Source organism: Schistocerca piceifrons, chromosome 6, assembly GCF_021461385.2.
Source record: "Schistocerca piceifrons isolate TAMUIC-IGC-003096 chromosome 6, iqSchPice1.1, whole genome shotgun sequence".
In the NCBI taxonomy this organism is placed as follows: domain Eukaryota; kingdom Metazoa; phylum Arthropoda; class Insecta; order Orthoptera; family Acrididae; genus Schistocerca; species Schistocerca piceifrons.
In genome coordinates, this window is record NC_060143.1 from 83,776,522 (window position 1) to 83,795,738 (window position 19,217).

At 37.5% G+C, this 19,217-nt stretch overlaps 1 protein-coding gene across 1 annotated transcript in view; it reads right to left on the minus strand.

The window, feature by feature from the left end:
• The window catches only part of LOC124802540 (protein expanded), a 490,537-nt gene that overhangs the window by 37,630 nt on the left and 433,690 nt on the right, over positions 1-19,217 (minus strand). Inside the window, exons 6-11 of the mRNA XM_047263399.1 lie at positions 14,845-14,924; positions 11,382-11,577; positions 7,897-8,130; positions 5,354-5,419; positions 3,883-4,057; positions 1,226-1,504 (exon numbers count right to left, since the gene is read on the minus strand). Of these exons, the coding sequence (XP_047119355.1) occupies positions 1,226-1,504; positions 3,883-4,057; positions 5,354-5,419; positions 7,897-8,130; positions 11,382-11,577; positions 14,845-14,924 (1,030 nt within the window). The remainder of the gene's footprint in view (positions 1-1,225; positions 1,505-3,882; positions 4,058-5,353; positions 5,420-7,896; positions 8,131-11,381; positions 11,578-14,844; positions 14,925-19,217) is intronic.

The following is a 19,217-nucleotide window of genomic DNA, read 5'->3' on the forward strand; positions in this document are numbered from 1 at the left end:
AGATAATTTTTCACAAACCAATGTATTACTAATTGCTGCCCATTACATCAAATAAATGTATTGAAGACCAGATATGCCAAGTACACAAGAACAGATTACTACAAAATGTAGAGATCTAACATCGATAAGACTCAATAATTCTTGGCATTGCCAGGCTGATAATCAATTGGCACACATGGCGGAAGGGACTGTGTACTTTCCATCATTAGAGCAAACAAAATCATAATCTGAGACACAAGGTTTGTTGCTGGATTTTCAGAACATTAATAGAAGCCCATGGAAATGAGATACTGGAAAATTCCAAGTATCGATTTTTGAAGTACATACAAGAATCAAATAAATTACCTATTGTGGCCATCTTTACACTTTCACCAATGCCAAGAACATTAAGTATACAGTAAACTGTATAGGCCACTAACAGGGTTAATCTGCTGGTCTTTTTTTACACTTTGTGAAGCACATTCTCTATCTTCTGATGAAGTTAAGTTCTCCAAAAGACAGGAGAATGTGTGCTTTCTGAAACATCACAGACATCCTATGGATTGACATGATCATAATCTTGAGATTTTTTTTATTTCATTGACACGATTGCATTAATATTCATTTGCATACCAATAAGGGTATTCATGAAACCATCTAAATAGATGAAAGCAACAAATTATAGGAAATGTTACAAGTTAGTTTGAAACCACTGACTTCAATATTCTGTATCATGTTTGACGCATCCAAAAATGACCTCAAGCTACAGTGAGCTTTGATGACACTAGCAAGCAACTTCACTGCAAAGAAAGATACAGATGACAACTTCAAGAAATCATCATGTGGAAAAAATCATCATTGTATTTCATACTTGGATGTGTGACATTGTCTATTGTGCACATGTCATTGCTAGTTGAAAACTTACCTCAGAAAGAACCCATTCCAATTCCCTGATCTTGCAGCTACCACTTTTCAACTGTTCCCAAGGCTCAAAACAAAACTGGAGAGGCAATGGAAGGGATGGGAAAATATTGGAACTGAAGGTATTTTAGAGAGAGTTTTAATCAGTGTTTTGGTTGTGGGAATTGATATGTGATTGCTATATGGAAGGGCTTTGAATGTTATGTTGAATGTTATGTTAAAGTGATAAAATATCATTTTTTAATTGATTCCAGGAAAATTTTTGAAACTACCTTATAAATATTACTAGACCACAATTCCTCTAATGCATGGTCAATGGATTTACCTCTTGGCGGAGGTGAAGGTGGAGCATCAGAGTCGTCATCCCGGAGGTGCGCCAGGGCAAGTGACTCAACAGAAGGTGGTGCAGTAGGAGTCAGAAGAGGCGCAGGGGGTGACGTGATCATGATTTCACCCTCCAACTCATCTTCACTTTCATCAAGACTATGTACACGATCTGACACAATTCCTGACGTTGTGTTGGAGGAGGTATTGCTGATGACAGAGGTGCGTTGATCTGCTTTGCACGTACCCGCACTCACCCAGTCACGAAATCTCTTGCGTTCTGCATTAAGAAGAAATACCTTTATATCACACTGACAGGTTTTATTGTCATAAAGCTTTATTTTTGATGAAAATGCCATTATCAGCTCTCAATAAATTATTTTGAACACATTCTGCAGACTACACCACTAGTGAACATCTCTGCGTTTGATAATTAGAAAATGTTTAAAAGAAGACTTACTAAATATACAAAAACTGAATAAGAAATTCACCCTCCATGTGCTGTAATCATTTATTTACAATCAGCTTCAGTGTCACAAATAATGAGAAGGATATCACATTAAAAGGCAGCTTTATGCAACTATTGCATAATGCAACAGCGTAGTTAGTTAGTTGCACATTCCAATGTTCACTTTTACACAATACAGGCATATTTTAATAATGTGGAATGAATCATTTTAGAATATTTACTTAATCAGTGTGTAAATGCAGCTACATGCTGATCACGTACAGATAAATCAACACAACACAAAACAATATTTAATTTAATAACACAGTTAAGAATATAACACTTTGACACTCAACAAACTACAATTTCCTAAATAAAAATTCATCAATCGAATAGGTATTACCCAGAAGGAACATTTACAGCAGCATAACACAAAATTCCTTGAAACTTGCTTTTACAGAATACTGCCTTGCATTTTCTGGCACACTCCCTGGCCCAATTATCTTTACTAATTTAAAAAAATAATTATTAAAAATATTTGAAATACCTACAACCCATGAATTAGCTTGTAACCTATCCATTCAAAGTAATATAGACATCACAATTAACTTCTGTTATCTGAATTATTAATATCAGACATAACAGAATATTTTTAGATGTTTTAATAACTTTTCTTAATTATACCGAGTAATTTTTCATGTATGTGACTAAACAGGATCTTTATTTGCTCTTATTAACATACAAATTTCCCTTTCAAATCTCACTGGTGAACTATTTTTTCATGGCTTTTTAATGTTCTTTCTTATCAGTTTACTGGAAAGTTATTCTCAAATATCGACACAAACTTATCGCTGAACCTGTTAAATTTAACACTGGGATTTTTCCCTATAAATTTCATCCTTGTCCAGCTTCTTCACATTATTTGTAATACGCTGTATATCTGACCCATAACCTCAACAGAAGAAGATTAGATTAGATTAGATTAGTTTTCGTTCCATAGATCCGTGCTGAGGAGATCCTTTTTTTTTTTTTTTTTTTTTAAAGCTGAAATAATAATACTAGTAGTATGAATATATACAATACACAATACATCATTTGTTTCTATTAAAAAATTCGTCAATGGAGTAGAAGGAGTTGGCCACCAGTAAGTCTTTCAGGCTCCTTTTAAACTGATCTTTATTTGTAACTAAATTTTTTATGTTTACTGGCAAATTATTGAAGATGAGTGTTCCTGAGTAGTAAGTGCTTTTAAGTCCTTGTGCAGATCATTTTTGTTCCTGGTATTGTATGTATGAACTGAGCTGTTTGTTGGAAAAAGAGATATATCATTTAGGACAAAATAAAGGCAATTATCTACTGCCTTTGATAGTAGGAAGATGAAGTCTAAATTAAAACAAAGTATTCACTTTTGGACTGAGATTTTACTGCATAATTTGATCTTGTTATAATAAGTCACTGGGACTGTCCCATCAACAAAGCTCTCCAATGAGCAACAGCACAAAATGTGGAGCATTACTTTGTCCCAAAAATTAAAGATTCCTGGGTAATTATCCACCACTTTCTACAACAACCACTGATTTTCATGTACATCTATTTTTTACTTTCCGTGGTCATACCTGAACAAAACAACAATTTATCTTTACTTTTAATGTGGATATCCCTGAGGAAAAAGAAGAGCTGATTATATTCACAATGCTTTGTGCCAATGAGACAACACAATACCAAAAATTATTGCTACCTATTAATTTGTCTGAATGTATTTGATTTGAATAATATATACAATAACACATACTGGCAGTGAAGCAAATGGGAATTCTATCTAATATTTCTGTAAACTGGTTGAAAACTATGAGCAAACCAGTTGATAAGACAGATTTCAGATGAAGAAAAGATTTTGCTTTTTACTTCAATATGAGCAAGTGCATTCCACTTTTGGAAAGGTCCTAAAAATTACACAACATAATTAGTCTTTTTGTTTTATTTCTTAAGGAATTCTTCAATAAGAAATTGTTACAGCAAGGAGTGACAGAAGAATCCACAAATATTATTCTTTGTGAAAGAGTTCATGAGGTATGTAGGGTTCACATAATGATACACTATTACGTGTGTACTGGTATGAAAAGAAACAAGCATATTTATTTTTCTGCAAACATGGTGACAGCTGGAAAGTTTTGTTGGTCCTTGATAATTAGAGGGATATGCAGACTTACCTTCTTCTTCTTTCCGCCGCACCTCTGACAGCCGTGGTTGTATTGCCATACTAAATTGATGTGTTGTTCGGCATAGGAACAGCAAATGTTTACTCTTCTCATCACTGCTGGTGTAATATGTAAACTTTTCTCCAGATGTTGGCCAGTTTAGAGCTCGGATTTCGAATTTTTTACGCTAAAATATGTGTCTTATTAGTAAATATTTAATACATTGTGCAACATAGGACATTAAAATAATAATGGAGTAAATCAACAGTGAATCAACACTGATAACGAATTCGTATAACATTTTCATGTCTTTTTTAACAAAATAATAATGACCCTTTTACAAATAAATGAATAAATAAAAGGTACAACTAGTTTACACAGGCCAAAACATTTTAAAAACATCCATTACGAAAAATCTGTCACTTTTCTGAGGTTTCAGCAGCCAGAGACTGTGGTCATTCATGTGTGAGTGGCATTTGTGTGTGTGTGTGTGTGTGTGTGTGTGTGTGTGTGCTGTCTACTTACGATGAAGGCCTTTTTGATCAAAAGCTTGTCTTCTGACAGTCTTTTTGTTGTACCTATCTGCGGCTCAGAATGTCCGCTATACAGTAAGTAGGAACTATCCTTTTCATAATATTGTCATTTGTTTGCTTGTGTCTACACTGTGTCTGCTTATGGGAAGATGGGTTTTCAGTAAGAAAATCACTATTTCATTTTCAAAAAGGAAAGTGAAATAAAAGTGATGCATTGTAGAGATGATCTCTAAGGTAGACATTGAAGAATCTGAGTTTAGTTACACACTACTTCAAAAAATACTAAGAAAAGTTTGAATGAAATGTAATACCATTTCGAGATAATAACTCAGGCAGACATTAAAGAAGCTTAGATTTGTTGGGTTGTAAATCGGGTTAAACTGAAGATCAAATTTGATTCAGTATTTAAAGATATAATAGATGTTAGTTTTTAAATATGTCACTACCACACACACACACACACACACACACACATTTTCATCATAGTACAGAAATTCCACTGTAGTTCTTTAGTGTTCTGAATACTTTGATGCATATATTTCTGATCACAGATATTCATAATAAATCCTAATAAAATATAACTGACTCTTGTGCTATGTATCTATCCAATCAATGAAAACCGTTTAATTTCTGGAAACACTGAATCACAACTGTTTTGAATACATTTATGTCAGTCAGAAATGAACAATATAAAACTGATCTAAATGGCTGCTAGAACTTCTGTTTTTAGCTAGCATCTCACAAGTTACCACCATCACTTCACTACACCAATGTATCACTGTCATACGTACAAGCAATGCATATAAATAATCTAAGGGACAAACAGGAAAGAAAAGAATATATCATGAAATGAAATGTGTACATTTCTATGTGAACATGTATGTGCACACACAAGCACATCATTCTGCTACACTGTATATCATACAAAATAACAGGCAGTAGTTACTTACATCAAAACACAGTTTTCCTATATTATTCCACAAGAATGTTGCCGTCAATGTCTTTGCAGAGATTTCCTGTAAGCAAGAAACCACATTTGATTTCTCACAGTAGAGAACATAAAGAAATGTTTTGGACAGTTATTAAACAAATGTGGTAAAAGTGATCTGCTTAATCACTTTGTAACACATATTTACTATTTTTAAGAATTCCATGTTGTAAATTAACTGTGGGGACAGCAATACACCAAACTAAAACTATAGTAGAACACTGATTGAATAGCCATCAATGGGAACATTGGTTAACTAAAAGCATTCTAGTCAGATGTAGCACTTTTCCCCACCCTGCCAACCAACATGTATGACAATGCTCACATGCCCACCCAGCTAGACGTGTGGTCTAACGCGCTGCTTCCCAGGCGCGAAGGCGTGCAGGTCCCCAGCACTAATCCGCCGGCCGATTAGTGTCGAGGTTTGGTGTGCTGGCCAGCCTCTGGATGGTTTTTAAGGTGGTTTTCCATCTACCTCGGCGAATGCTGGCTGCTTCCCCCTATTCTGCCTCAGTTACACTGTGTCAGCGATTGCTGTGCAAACACCGTTTCCAAGTAAACATACACCATAATTTCTCTACCACGGAAACATTTGGGGTTACACTCGCCTGGTAGGAGACATTCCTGGGGAGGTCCACTGGTGACCAAACTGCACAGTAACACTGGGTTCAGTGTGAGCCGTCAGTGGGGTGGGTGACTGCTGTGGGTTATGGCAGGACGAAGCCTCTCCATAGTTTCCAGGTCCCCAGTTTAATACATATATACAAGCTCACATCATCAGTTGTGTGTGAAGCATCACTTGTGAAAGATGGTATTCTAGATGTTTTACTGGTTGCAATGGGACTGAAATCATTGTCAGTGTCAGTGTCATCAATGAACAAGACCACTGCAATGAGGCAGAGCCTAGTAACAAAGGGCCCATCCACTGAAAATGCTTTCCACTGCCCCGAGAAAGCTATAAATCTATTAGAACAACAAGAAGAATGTGATCCAACTGCAGTCCTTCACAGGTGAGTGAGATTTAATAAAAAAAATATGTCTAAGTTCTGAAATAATAAGAAATTTTGGACTTATTTTCTGCAATTTTAATGACTTTAATCTTATTTGATGTGTCTATTTTTGAAACATATGATAAAAGTTATGTACAGTTTTGCATTTAAAGCACTGTTTCTCTGTTGCATACTGCTCCTATGAAATAGACAATTACTGGTTATCCAAAAATACCTTCAATCTCTAATTGTTTTCCATGATCCATGCTCTACTATTCAATAAAACAAAGGTAGATGAAATTTGATTCAGTAGGCAGCATTAGACAAAGAAAATATGAGAAAATCTTCAATATTTTCAAGCATAGGAATTTTGAGAATGATAGAAGAAAGAGCTGTACAAAAATATACATGAGCTTATTTCTTTCTGGCTTGTTGTGTCTTGCATGTGTGGGGTCCTGGCTATCTTTTCTACGTAATCCTTGTTTCTTACAATGTTTTCCTAATTTATGTTTACATGCAATGGAACTCCAGACACTGTCAGTTGCTTTCTGGTAAGTGGACCTATCTGATTTTTCCCCTTTTTGTTTTACAGATATGGGTGTAGAAGCTATAGAATCAAGACATGGTCAAAAATTCCTGGAGAGCCCTTCATATTTACTCTTATATCATTATTTAGACGAAAGTGAAAGAAAGAGAAAGAATGATTTTTTTTTTTTTTGGGGGGGGGGGGGGGGGGGCATGGGGGCATTTGTTAAAGATTCTCATCATCTTCAATTAATACCTTTCTTGCAACTGGTATTTACACAAAGTTTTCTTATTTGATCAGATAATTTAATTCAATATTACAAGACCAATATATTGGTTGATTTCATTGCTTTATATTTTGCCTAGGCATAAACAGCCAAGACTAAGTAGACAAATATTTGTCCAGCTATTTTCATAGTACTGTAATAGTGAAAAATTATGTCTGGCTATAATTATATATTAAATTACTGTACATGAAATGAAATAATTGCATTTAAGATTTCTTGGACACTCTCACCAATCCAGAAAACGTTTTTTCCAAAATTCACAAACAACAATACCTAATGCAGTATTATTTTACAAGTACTATTTTCGCCATAGGACCACATGTATACTGTTGTTAATGCTATACTTTTATTGATGTTGTTAACATCATAATCAAATTTTAAATACATGTGATGAATGGCAATAATGAGATTTTTCATTCTTTTGGCAATAAGTAGAGTATCTCATGCACAAAAGATTCATCCTTGGTTTGTTCTCTTGCAAAACAACACAAGCCATGGACTTGTCCTAAAAAGTTTCGCTAACACTGGAATACCTGCTGCAGTATTATAACAACAAGCACAATTTTTTATACTTGGATACATGTATACATTCTGTTAATGGTATAATTTTATTGATTCTGTTGGCATATGTCTCTGCAATGCTCAGTAATTAACTGTACACCATATTAACAACATTCTTACTAATGGTCAAAATGACTGTGTACCTCGTAAATCTGAATGCCTTTGGCTGTAATGGCAAGCCAGACAGTGCCAGGGCCCTGCTCATTCTTCTTATATCGAAGGCGGTAGAGGTGCGAATTGTGTGTAAGTGGTGAGACCTCTGTCGAGGAGGCCTCACGAATGTACAGCAACTCCGCCCGCGCTCGTCCCATTCCACGGTTGTCGCGATGTAGAGTGGGAACTGCTTGCACGAGTTGCTGCTCCGAATTCTCCACCATCTGTAAGACCAAAGTGGTGTCAAGTAAACATTCTAAATTATGAGCCTACCAATTAATTATCATTTTATCATCTGCTTGTTGCAAGAATGTGTCAGCAAAGTAAAATACAGGATTTTTCAGAACCTCACTGATAACTTAGAGGGTCAGCTAACAACATTTAAATCATGTGTCATTAAAGAACATATTCTCTTTTATGTGTATATATGATGTATACATTCTAAGGTAGAATAATAACAACTCTACACAAATTATATTTTAGAAATAAATATAGAACAATTGCTCAATACAGACCATCCTCAACCTCATTACATGTCTGGTATTTTGGTATCTTGATCACACTGTGGCTCGCATGTTTACTCTAACTTAATATATCTTGATTATTTTTTTGGTATCATGTAAGGAGTGTGGAATATATAACTGCCACCAGAGATGAATTAATTGCTCAAATCAGTTAAGTGTTTCACAATCCAGAAGAGAATCACGGAATGCTCAACAGTCATTATTGAGAAAATTTGAAGCACGTAATTTATTTACAATTGTTGTTATTCATTTTCGGAACCTTAAGGATGTCTCATGCACATAACTCATAAATGGCAGACTAAAAAGTGCATATTACTTAACAAAAAATAAGGCTTTTTATATGATCCACTGTACATAAACATTTTTAGAGAGGTTCTGTAACACCCTGCACAATGGAAAAAAAATGGCAACAGCAAAGTATTGGAGATGTGGCTAGAAGAATGTTTGAGCATCCAGAACCTAAGAGCAATATTACTGTTTATAAAACTTATAAATGCCATAAAAAGATTTCAAGCAACATATGCAGATTTAAAATTCATGTAAGTGCAACAAAACAAAAGTCTTGATCTGACTGATCACAGAAGGAAGTAAATGATACTAACTCTCAGAAACAGGGATTGCTTAACTCATTACTTGCAAAACTTTATTATTTTATTTTGTCAACCTTTTTTTACATTAATGTACATCCTGAATGATAAATGAAAGAAAAAGCTGCTTTGAAAAATTTCAGTTATTAGTACAAAAACTATAGACCACCCCACTTTTGGGACATTGGCAAAATTAGCTATCAAAAACCGCATTATTACTGTCAGTGCAAAAAACTGTAAGAAACGTCATGGAAAAAACAAAAACACTGTTTCTGATATTACAAAGTGTCTATTCAGTACGAAGTGAAACAAAACACTTGTTATGTACACCAACATTGCACCCATCATACATTTGTGTTGCTTTTTCTCGTAGTATGCACATCTGTTCTCTGTTTTACTTGGCACAGCAAAGCGGTTTCCTCGATCTAGCCACCAATCTTCCTGTCAGTCTGCTTACTTGTGGTCTTCCGTGTTTAAGTGTTAATCCTGTTTTCTAGGAAAGGTATATCACTACTCTCTTTCTGACATCGAAAAGTGAAACCTTCACATTTCTATAAGCAATTTGTTAAGCAAGCATTGTATTATTCAATGATACGTGGCTTTGTAACAGATATTTTCTTTTCTTTACCTGTGAATAACTCAAAGGAGTAATAGTACTGTAATTTGTGACTACACATATTGGTTTGTTGTCCCTATATTTCACTACCAGAATTTCATTCTCTTTGTCAAACATGTAGTCACAGAATATTTGTCCATTTCCTTCCACTTTATCTTTCTTTTTTTCCAGTAGCTTTCATTTTCCTCTTTCCATTGTGATGAGTGTGTCAACACTGGTGCAAAAGTGTTGAAAGAAAAGTTTTGGATACTCTGTTTCTAAAATGATGAAGTTTAGCTCATTTATTGACCCTTGCACCTAAAGCCTCCTGTTTGTTGTGTCTTGCCATAGTACGGCGAAAAATTATTAAGGAAGCCCCTGGAACTCATAAGATATCAAATTTTATATATTACTTTGATAGGCTTTCCCTTCAGAAACATCTTATCTGAATTTTTGCCACAATAATAATATTTTCATTAACTGATATTCTGAAGGGAATAAATCAAATTACTTCTTCAGCATTTCAAAGTACAATCCCAGTTTGTACATCTTTGGAACTGTCATTCAGGTGAATGACTTTCAAAATTTCCTCAAAACTATTTCTTGACACTGAGTTGAAGACTACAGAAAAAAACAGCATTGGAGCCTGTTCCCAACACATACTCTCATGGCGAAGCTTAGGATACTCACCCAGCAGGAATATGGCACTGAAGGACTTTAGTTCTTTTTTAGTTAGAAGAAAATTTATGTTGTTATGTTGGCAAGTCTAGATGTTGCTTTGTTCTATGACAGTATTCACTAGTCCTCAACCTGTGGCACTGTCTCATTTGCATAGTTTCCACTTCATGTCCTTACGCTTTTCTTCACTTAGCTCCTGGAGGTAAATCACCAACATTAGCTTCATCCCTGCTAGTTATAAGTCCTAAAGTACCTCCAACATTTGTGCAGTGTAATTTTCGTTGACTCAATCTGTTATTTCATCTGCACTGGATGGCATAGTTAACAATTCTAAGTCATCAGCTTTATCATCATTCCCTTCGTATCTCCCCAGTCCTGCTAGAGATTCTTCAGTAGTAAGACCAGGCAACATGTTTTTACCTACCGGAATTGTAAAATGTGAAAGCGAATATTTCACTGTAGTACGTAACCCTGGAGAAAATCTCAGGCGACACAGCACATCAACAAAGGAGTGATAATGTAACATGCCACTGCCCCTTTATTGGGAAGTAACAACTTCAGGAAATCAGAAATACACTGAATATATCAATGAAAACAATCAATTATTGACAAAATAATATAATATTGTCAAAATAATGTATATATGACAAACCAGGAATATACTGAATGTTACATGGACAGCTGTGTGTCCATAACAAACACATCCGGACAACTAAATCACAATTCATTATGGTACAAAAATTGTCAGCAGCCATACAGTGCAGCCATGTGCAAAAAAATCTTCAACTTGCAGGCATTATAGCATCATTTCAATTGTTAGATATAAGAATCAAAGCTAAAAGTTTCATTGCTTGCTTGGAAACAAAATAAAGGACACGCTTCCTGAAAAAGAGAGAATGGCAAATAATGGAAAGAAAAAAAGAGAAGACAATGGTGAAGAGGACATCAGAGATTGCAAGTTGATAAAGGGATCATATACTTCAACCACAGGGAGAAGAAGTAAAGGAGAGAAGCATATCGAACAAGAAAATTCACCAGATACGTGTCAACAAGCTTTAACACAGAGCCTTTTCACAAAAGACCAAAGTTACCTGCTTCGGGAAGTATTCTGGTGCGCTGAAGTAGGCGCCCGTGTGCTGCTGTGGGTTGTAATCGCCGAGGTCCGCCTGCAGGGCGAGCCCCGCCAGCAGGTAGAGCAGCTCCTCGCTGGCGCAGGCGTGCAGCAGGCCGCGGGACACCACATTGTGGCGCAGCTGAAGGTAGTAATGGTGTCGAGTCTCCTCATCCCTGCAGACAGAGTCAGAGTGCTGCTCAAAGCCTCTTCTCCGATGTGAACGTTAATTTACTAACAGTCATAATAACTCTTGATTTATCCTTCTTCTGCTCATATGTAACGTATTCCACCTGTTGAAGTATAATACCTGCAGCACCTGTCGTTTAGCTCCTTTTCTGTAACCTCAGAGATACTCGGGACGTATGGGAATGGCAGTCATTCTACCACAAGGCAGTAATATCTATGGAGTGAGCATACAAAGACACAGAACAGAGTTTCTGTTGCCAATATGCACAGCTTCCCGGGTCATATGAATGTGGTATTTACTTACGAAACATAGCTGTTACTCCTCACAAATATTTCAGTTTGCATCCATAGCAGTACTGATTATTCACCACTGTATCATAAATGTGTAAAAACAGCACAAAGATGTGTAATATTAAAGTTTCTGTCTTAGTAAAATGTAAACAGATATCACTGCACTTAAGTTGTGTCACACCACCAGTCAGATGTTGGCGACATGTGCAGTATGATATTCTCACATCTTTCACATTCCTACCCTATGCAATCTACAAAGAAGATTACTTACAAAACACACAAGTATGTGGGACCCATACGAAATAGGATTAACAGAGGATATTGAACAAATTCACAGAAGGGGAACATGTATAGTCATGTTTTGTTAGACTCATGAGAGAGTGTTCTTTAAATATGAAAGAAATTGAACTAACAGGTGCATGAGGATACATCCCAAATATCCTGTGAAACCCTACTTTCAATGTTTCAATCACCAGTGTTCAGTTAAGAATCTAAAATTACATCACTCCTGTAATGACTGCTAAGACAAGATTAGAATAATTACAACAAGCACAAAGACATTTAAGCAGCCATTCTTCCCAGACTCCATGTGTGTTTGGAATGGGAAGAAATCTTAATATGTGGTACAATGGGAAATATGTATTGATAGGTACTTGAAAAATATGGATATTTTACATAATACATATACATTATTACATACATTACATATAATATTACATAATTTTGGACATGCAAGTGACATATGTGATGAGTGTTTTACGCTTTAACTACAATGATATATCTCCTACATTATGACATCCATTTTCTAACGGTCTTTATAATGATAAATAGTTTTTAGGCAGTGATCAATGCACACCCATCCTCCTGCTCTTCTCTGGGCTACATAAAAACTTTGGGTTCTATAGAGGTGGTGAGTGAGAGGGGCAGGGGAGAGGGAACCAGATCCATAAAAAACAATCTTGTACACTTCTTACAAACAGTAATTGAATATAAGGCAGAAAACAGTTAATATATGTAAACAAGTGCACATAATTTTTATTTCCTCTTTGAATTTATAATGATTTCATATACTCTCAGAAACAAGAATTTCTGAATACCTCGAACTACACATTACTGCAGTCTAAGGTTCTTTATATTTTCAATACCACAGGTTGCATTCTTTCACTTGCAATAACTGGAAATTAGATGGTTTACCTCTTCTATCATAATAAAAGAAGAATGGCACAGTAATAATTATTTCTGCACATGTTACAATATGGAAATTGGCAACAGGGTTGGTCATTCTGTCTGACCTATCTTAGCATGCTTTGGGACTGCAGAAAATGCTTTTTGACAGCGGGGTAACTCCTTGGGTGTGGGATATAAACTTCATGCTCCATATTTCACAGTTTACATTATGAATCTTCCTCCTTTATAACATACGATCTCTAAGTACAATTGTAAAGGCCACAGACTTCCCACTAAGTATCTAAGAAACTAATTTGTTACCCTCTTAATCATAAATACCATACAGTTAGACACAAGTGTACGCTTCCACACTTAGCCTTTAGTAAAACATTTTCTGGCTGCATAGTATTAACCAATGTTCTGCCCACTGTCAACAGTGGTTGAAAAGCAACACAATGACAGTCAAACACCCAGAAAAGTGTTATTGAAAAACGAATAAGCTATAAATAGTTGCACATTCTCAAGGGCTTTTACGTGTGATAAGATTTAGAGAATATGATATGTGAATAAATGAAATTTTCCCTGTCTAGCTACCAGTTCATAAAGCTTCTTCTTGGTCCGACTGAAGAAGGAAACTGTAACAATCTTTTCTACTACCGCAATAATGTCTAGATGAGTTGAATGCACACCTGTGTCTCACCACTACATCGTCTAAAATAGAATACAAAATATTCTTTTTCTCTTATTATTTTAACATCCTTTCTCAACCACATTAATTTGGTCTAGTATGGCTGAAATATACCAATGAAATAGTATTAGATGGTGCCTTAATTTCTTATTGCTGTTGATTCATTCATCCATTCACGGAGTCCAGTAGATCTCTTTCTGAAAGAGAACCTTCATGGATGTGAAATAAGTCAAGGTCTTCATTAAGAAAGTTAAGTAGCTAGAAGCTAGATGAGATTACATTAATAATTCCAATTATTGTCGAACTACTATAAACGACTTGCGCTTACTTGACCTAAATTTAACACAGTAAAATAATTAGGAAAGACACTACCTTGAAAAAGTTGTTGCGTCCTCAGTTATTTCAAATAGTTGTTATTTATTACCTACATAGTATTGCTAGCTAAATAAATATATATTTATCATGGGACATCAGAACTGAGACCTGTTCACAAAGCACGTTACGGAGCGAGGTGGCCCAGTGGTTAGCACACTGGACTCGCATTCAGGAGGACGACGGTTCAATCTTGCGTCCGGCCATCCTGATTTAAGTTTTCTGTGATTTCCCTAAATCGCTCTAGGCAAATACCGGGATGGTTCCTTTGAAAGGGCATGGCCGACTTTCTTCCCTCATCCAATGAGACCGATGACCTCGCAGTTTGGTCTCTTCCCCCTAAAAACCCAACAAAGCACTTTGCCACTTTTCACGTTGAGAACAGGAATCTTCGATATTCAAATCTAAAAGGTGTTTCCGTAATTATGACAAAACTATCACGCACTACAAACCCGAGAACACAATCTCTTACGTCACTGGCAAATATGTCTATACCTCTACATTCATTGGTATGTTATACTTTCTGTCCAAAACCAGTCATAAGAATCTACGCAACTTCACTTCGGATCATTTACTTTTAATACGGATGTATGCTCCGTGCAATATTCCTAGTCCTGACTCATTCAACATCTCTGAGCAGTTTCGTTGATGGGATCTATGGAACATGTTTTATAAACAGCGCTTAATGTCTAAAATGCTGCCAACTCAACTCATTAATTTTATAAGGTTTAATTACCTGAGCAACAATGGACTGTCCACGTAGAACTGGACTCTGAAGTACAACACGAGGGAGGGTCTTCCATTGCCGTCCAAACCCTGTAAAATCAGACAAATTGCAAGTAATAAATGTCATGCAATGCAACACTGCTTAAAAAATAAAAGTTTCATATTTTTACACGCGTATATATTTGAGATTCATGATCCTTCAAGGTTTTTCAAATAGGTACTAAACCTTCACATAGGAAATCGTTTTTAATTAAATCAGAAAAATTTATGACCAACGACTGGCGTACGCCTACTGCAGGAATGTACGACGGAAGTCAAGAAAACTGCTTTTTTTCGAATTGTGCAGCACTGCCAGAAGAACTTGCAAATCACACTACATCAAATAAACAAAGAATCTGGAGGGAAGGTTTAAATTCACGCTGTACCACCCAACGCCCGGGACGTTGTTTCATTGTCACTTCTGATTTTTCTTATTGTCAAACATGCTTCTACATTTTCTTTAAAGAGCTACGATCTAAATATCGTTATTATTAATTGCAGATTAAGTTCGAAATGAATCGCTCGAAATACAACAACAGAAACATTATCACGCATTCCGAGTATTTCTGTTGCTTTGAATCGGTCGCGCAGTAACAGTAATTAGCTGTAATGTGCAAAAAGGTCGGTTTGGTAGAGACGAGGACGGCTTGCTGTTTTAGCGAGTATACAGCCCGAGAGCACTTCAATCAACGGCTACGCTAATTAATTTCAGAGACGGCCGTGACCTTCTAGCGCGCAAGCCTCAGCCGGATGCCAGAATGTTCCGAGCATTGCTCAACATGCGCGGCATTTTCAGAGTTTTAGTTTTGTAATACCGGTATATCAAGTTACAGCAAAGAGATAGAAATTCGTTCTAATGATACGTCTGCGCCACAGTTATGATTTTGTAACTTCCATTAAAACAATAGCTTCGAGAAAGAACTTAGCAATGAAGCTAACAACGAAATATTCTTGCATTCTTTCTCCAGGGGGAGAATAACGGAACAGTTACAAGACGCTTTTGTCATTCATTTGCTGTAAGTGCTGTAAAATATGTTTTGTAAAGAAGCTTGACTTCGCTGTTAACATAATCGTATCGATGGGCTCATTACTGAAAAGCTTTAAGAGGTATTTTCTGTAGACATAGGAGACAATTTTCTACAACTATTGTCGCTGAAGATCAGACCGTATCAGGCACGTCCTCGAAGTACTTTTGAGTCAAAAAGTGTTTTGTGGCCGCAGTCAGATGCAAGTGATCCAATTTGATCGCATTTTGGTGGCTCTTCAATATCGCTGCTTTTTTTATTCAACAATCTCTAATTTAGCTTCATAAAGCCTTTCCATAACAGAAAAATCAGAGATGGTTACAGGGAAAGGTTCTGTTAATTCTGTTTTAAATGTTTTTGTTCCAGTCTTTGATCACAACATCAATTCTTTCGACGATGACCGGTTTCAGTCAGTAATGACCATCCTCAGACCTTTTCTACACCATGTCCTGAGGATAGTCATTACTGACTGAAACCGGTCATGGTCGAAAGAACTGATATTGTGATGAAAGACTGGAATAAAAAACATTTGACAGTATTGGATCAATGTTCATATACGTGACTATGTCGCAGCTGGTGTATTCTGTTTTAAAACCCTCCTGAAAACTGTAAATAAACTTAATTTAGGGTCACAATATTTCGAGTCGAATTAGGGTTGCCTGGTGTCGGCTTTTTACGGTCATGTTCGGCCAATTACTCTTTACACAAGTCCGGCCTTTGTTAGGCTTTTTATCGATGAAGTTGAGAACTCACAATTAAGGCCTTTTTCACTAACGACGAATGAAGAATTTCATGCGAAATTACTGAAATTGGGAGAAGTGGGCTTAAATGAGAAATGTTAATACTTAAAAACATATTATTGTTATTTCTTTGTGAGTCTAACTGAAATGACCAAAGTTACTGATTATTCATTTTCCGTCCCAGAAGAATAGATGCTTGTTTATTTAAATGAATAATTTTTAGCTTATTTTGACACAATACTAACAGAGCAGAGTGAGCAATTAAGAAGACTAGGTACTCAACTGATATGAGAATTGCTACGATATTATCGCTGTTAGTGTTTTTTAGTTGAAGCATCTTTAAGGTTGATCTCGCAAAAAACCGACTGTCACTGATTATTAATAAACGATTGAAAATGCCCAGTTCTCCCTGTTTGCCCAGCTAAATACGAGGGTTGTCCAGAAAGTAAGTTCCGATCGGTCGCTAAATGGAAACCACAGTGAAAACCAGAAATATTTTATTTGCAAGAGTTAGCTACACTTTCCAGATACTTCTCTACATAGTCGCCGCTCCGATTTGAGACATTTGTCGGAGCGTTATACCATCGTCATAGAAGGCAGCCGCCTGTGCTTCCCGATAATTCTCTACGCTGGTCTACAGCGCGTAGCCTGCGCCCAAGTGTTGTCTTCGCATCCAACGTTTCATGTGAACAGAGATGATACTCAGGACGAGCCAATTAGGGCTGCGTTGTGGGTGATCGAACACTTCCCATCGAAAAGGCTGCAGGAGCGTCTTCACTGCCCCTGCAGAGTGCTGCTGAGAACTGCCACGAAGAAGGAAGTGCATGGCAGTTGTGTTAGGTGGGCTGGATTCATTAAGGCGAAGCTCCTCAGCGGGCCCTCATACTTGGCGGGAGACATCGTTGTTCTAGGCACCTTTACTCGCTCACAGTGTGCTCCTAACTGAAAAGATCTTGATGCGATCGACGGTCATACTAGAGACACTACCCAATACATCTGTGAGAATCTTCATCGGGTTTTCACTGCAGTGTCCATTTTGCAACTGATCGGAACTTACTTTCTGGACTACCCTCGTACAATGTCTAATCTGGCTTTTCCATTTTTTGACGTCATAACCCTAAGTGGGGTATGAGATCAGTCCACTTGCTACTTCTGCTGAATGAGACGGAGGCAGTATGTGACGTGTTAAAACTATGTTCTGGACACTAATCCGAACCTGAACAGTGAGGTACTAATTACGCGATCCAAGCACACCAAAAGACATGAGGCAGCAGTAAGTTGCTCATGTCATTACCAGGACAGCCATTCGGATTTAGCTTTTGTGTGGTTTCCCTTAATCTACGGTTAATGCTCAGAAAATGGCACAGCTGGCGTCCTTACCCATCCCAGCATGTGCTCGGTCGCTAATGACCTCGATGTCGATGGGAGATTAATCCCTAAGCCTCTTCTTTTCTTCGATCCGAACACGTTTCAAGGACCGACATATTCATTTTATTATGGGTCCCTTCCCTTTCCTTCGGCGAACAGCAGAGGCTTCCTCCCTCGATGTTTGAGATCAGGCACTTCCGAAAGAAAGGACATAGTTACCCACAATCAGTATCGAGTAAAATAGTTCTTTCGCAGCGATAGCCCTCGGGCTGTAGATAAGACAAGTCTCCTCGCTCGCTATATTTTCTCTCTCGGAGGAGCTAGTCTCCCAGCGACTTGGGACAGTCACTACGTAGTTTGGAAAGAGGGAGTCAGTGACAAGTGTTGAAGCACAAACGCGCCTGCAAGGCGTGCGCTAATCGCATTATTTCAAGCGCCCTACCCGCGAAACACAGGGATTCTGGTCCGACACAAAGTTTTAACTTGCTAGAGATAACGCAATATGTGCTCATCTACATCTACATACATGCGTCTTGTACCACTGCCAGTCTTTTCCTTTCCCGTTTCACTCGCAAACAGAGCGAAGGAAAAAGGCTCTCAACACTGATAAGCCAAAATTATTATGACCACTGCCCACCCCGTGGATGCTGCCTGGTCGCGCTGGAGACACGTAACGCGGTGCCAGAAGTATAAAATGGACGGAGCAGAGACGAATAGGGAATCATTTTAGCGACGATTGTTGTGGCCCAGAGCCTGGGAGCGGACATCTTGCAAACGGCGAAGCTGGTCGGCTGTTCACGTGCTACTGTCGTGAGCAAGTGTGGAAAGTGGGTGAAGTATTCTGAAACCACGAATAGGCGACAAGAAGTTGGACGTCCATATCTCACCACAGAACATGGGGATCGGTAGCTCGCCCGCTCTCTAAAGCAGGGTAGGCGGCGATATCTGTGGCAGATCTGGCGTCAGAGTACAGTGCTGGAGCAGGTAGTGTTTTGGAGCGCACAGATCAGCTCATAGTGATGAACATGGTGTTCCGCAGCAGAGGACACCTGCATGTTCCCATATTGACCCAACAACACCGTCAATTATGATTACAGTGGGCACGTGGTCTTCGAGATTGGACCGCGGATCAATGGGATCGTGTCATCTGGTCGCATGAATACCGTTTCTGTTATACCAGGTCGATGGTCGTGTACAGATACGCCGTCACC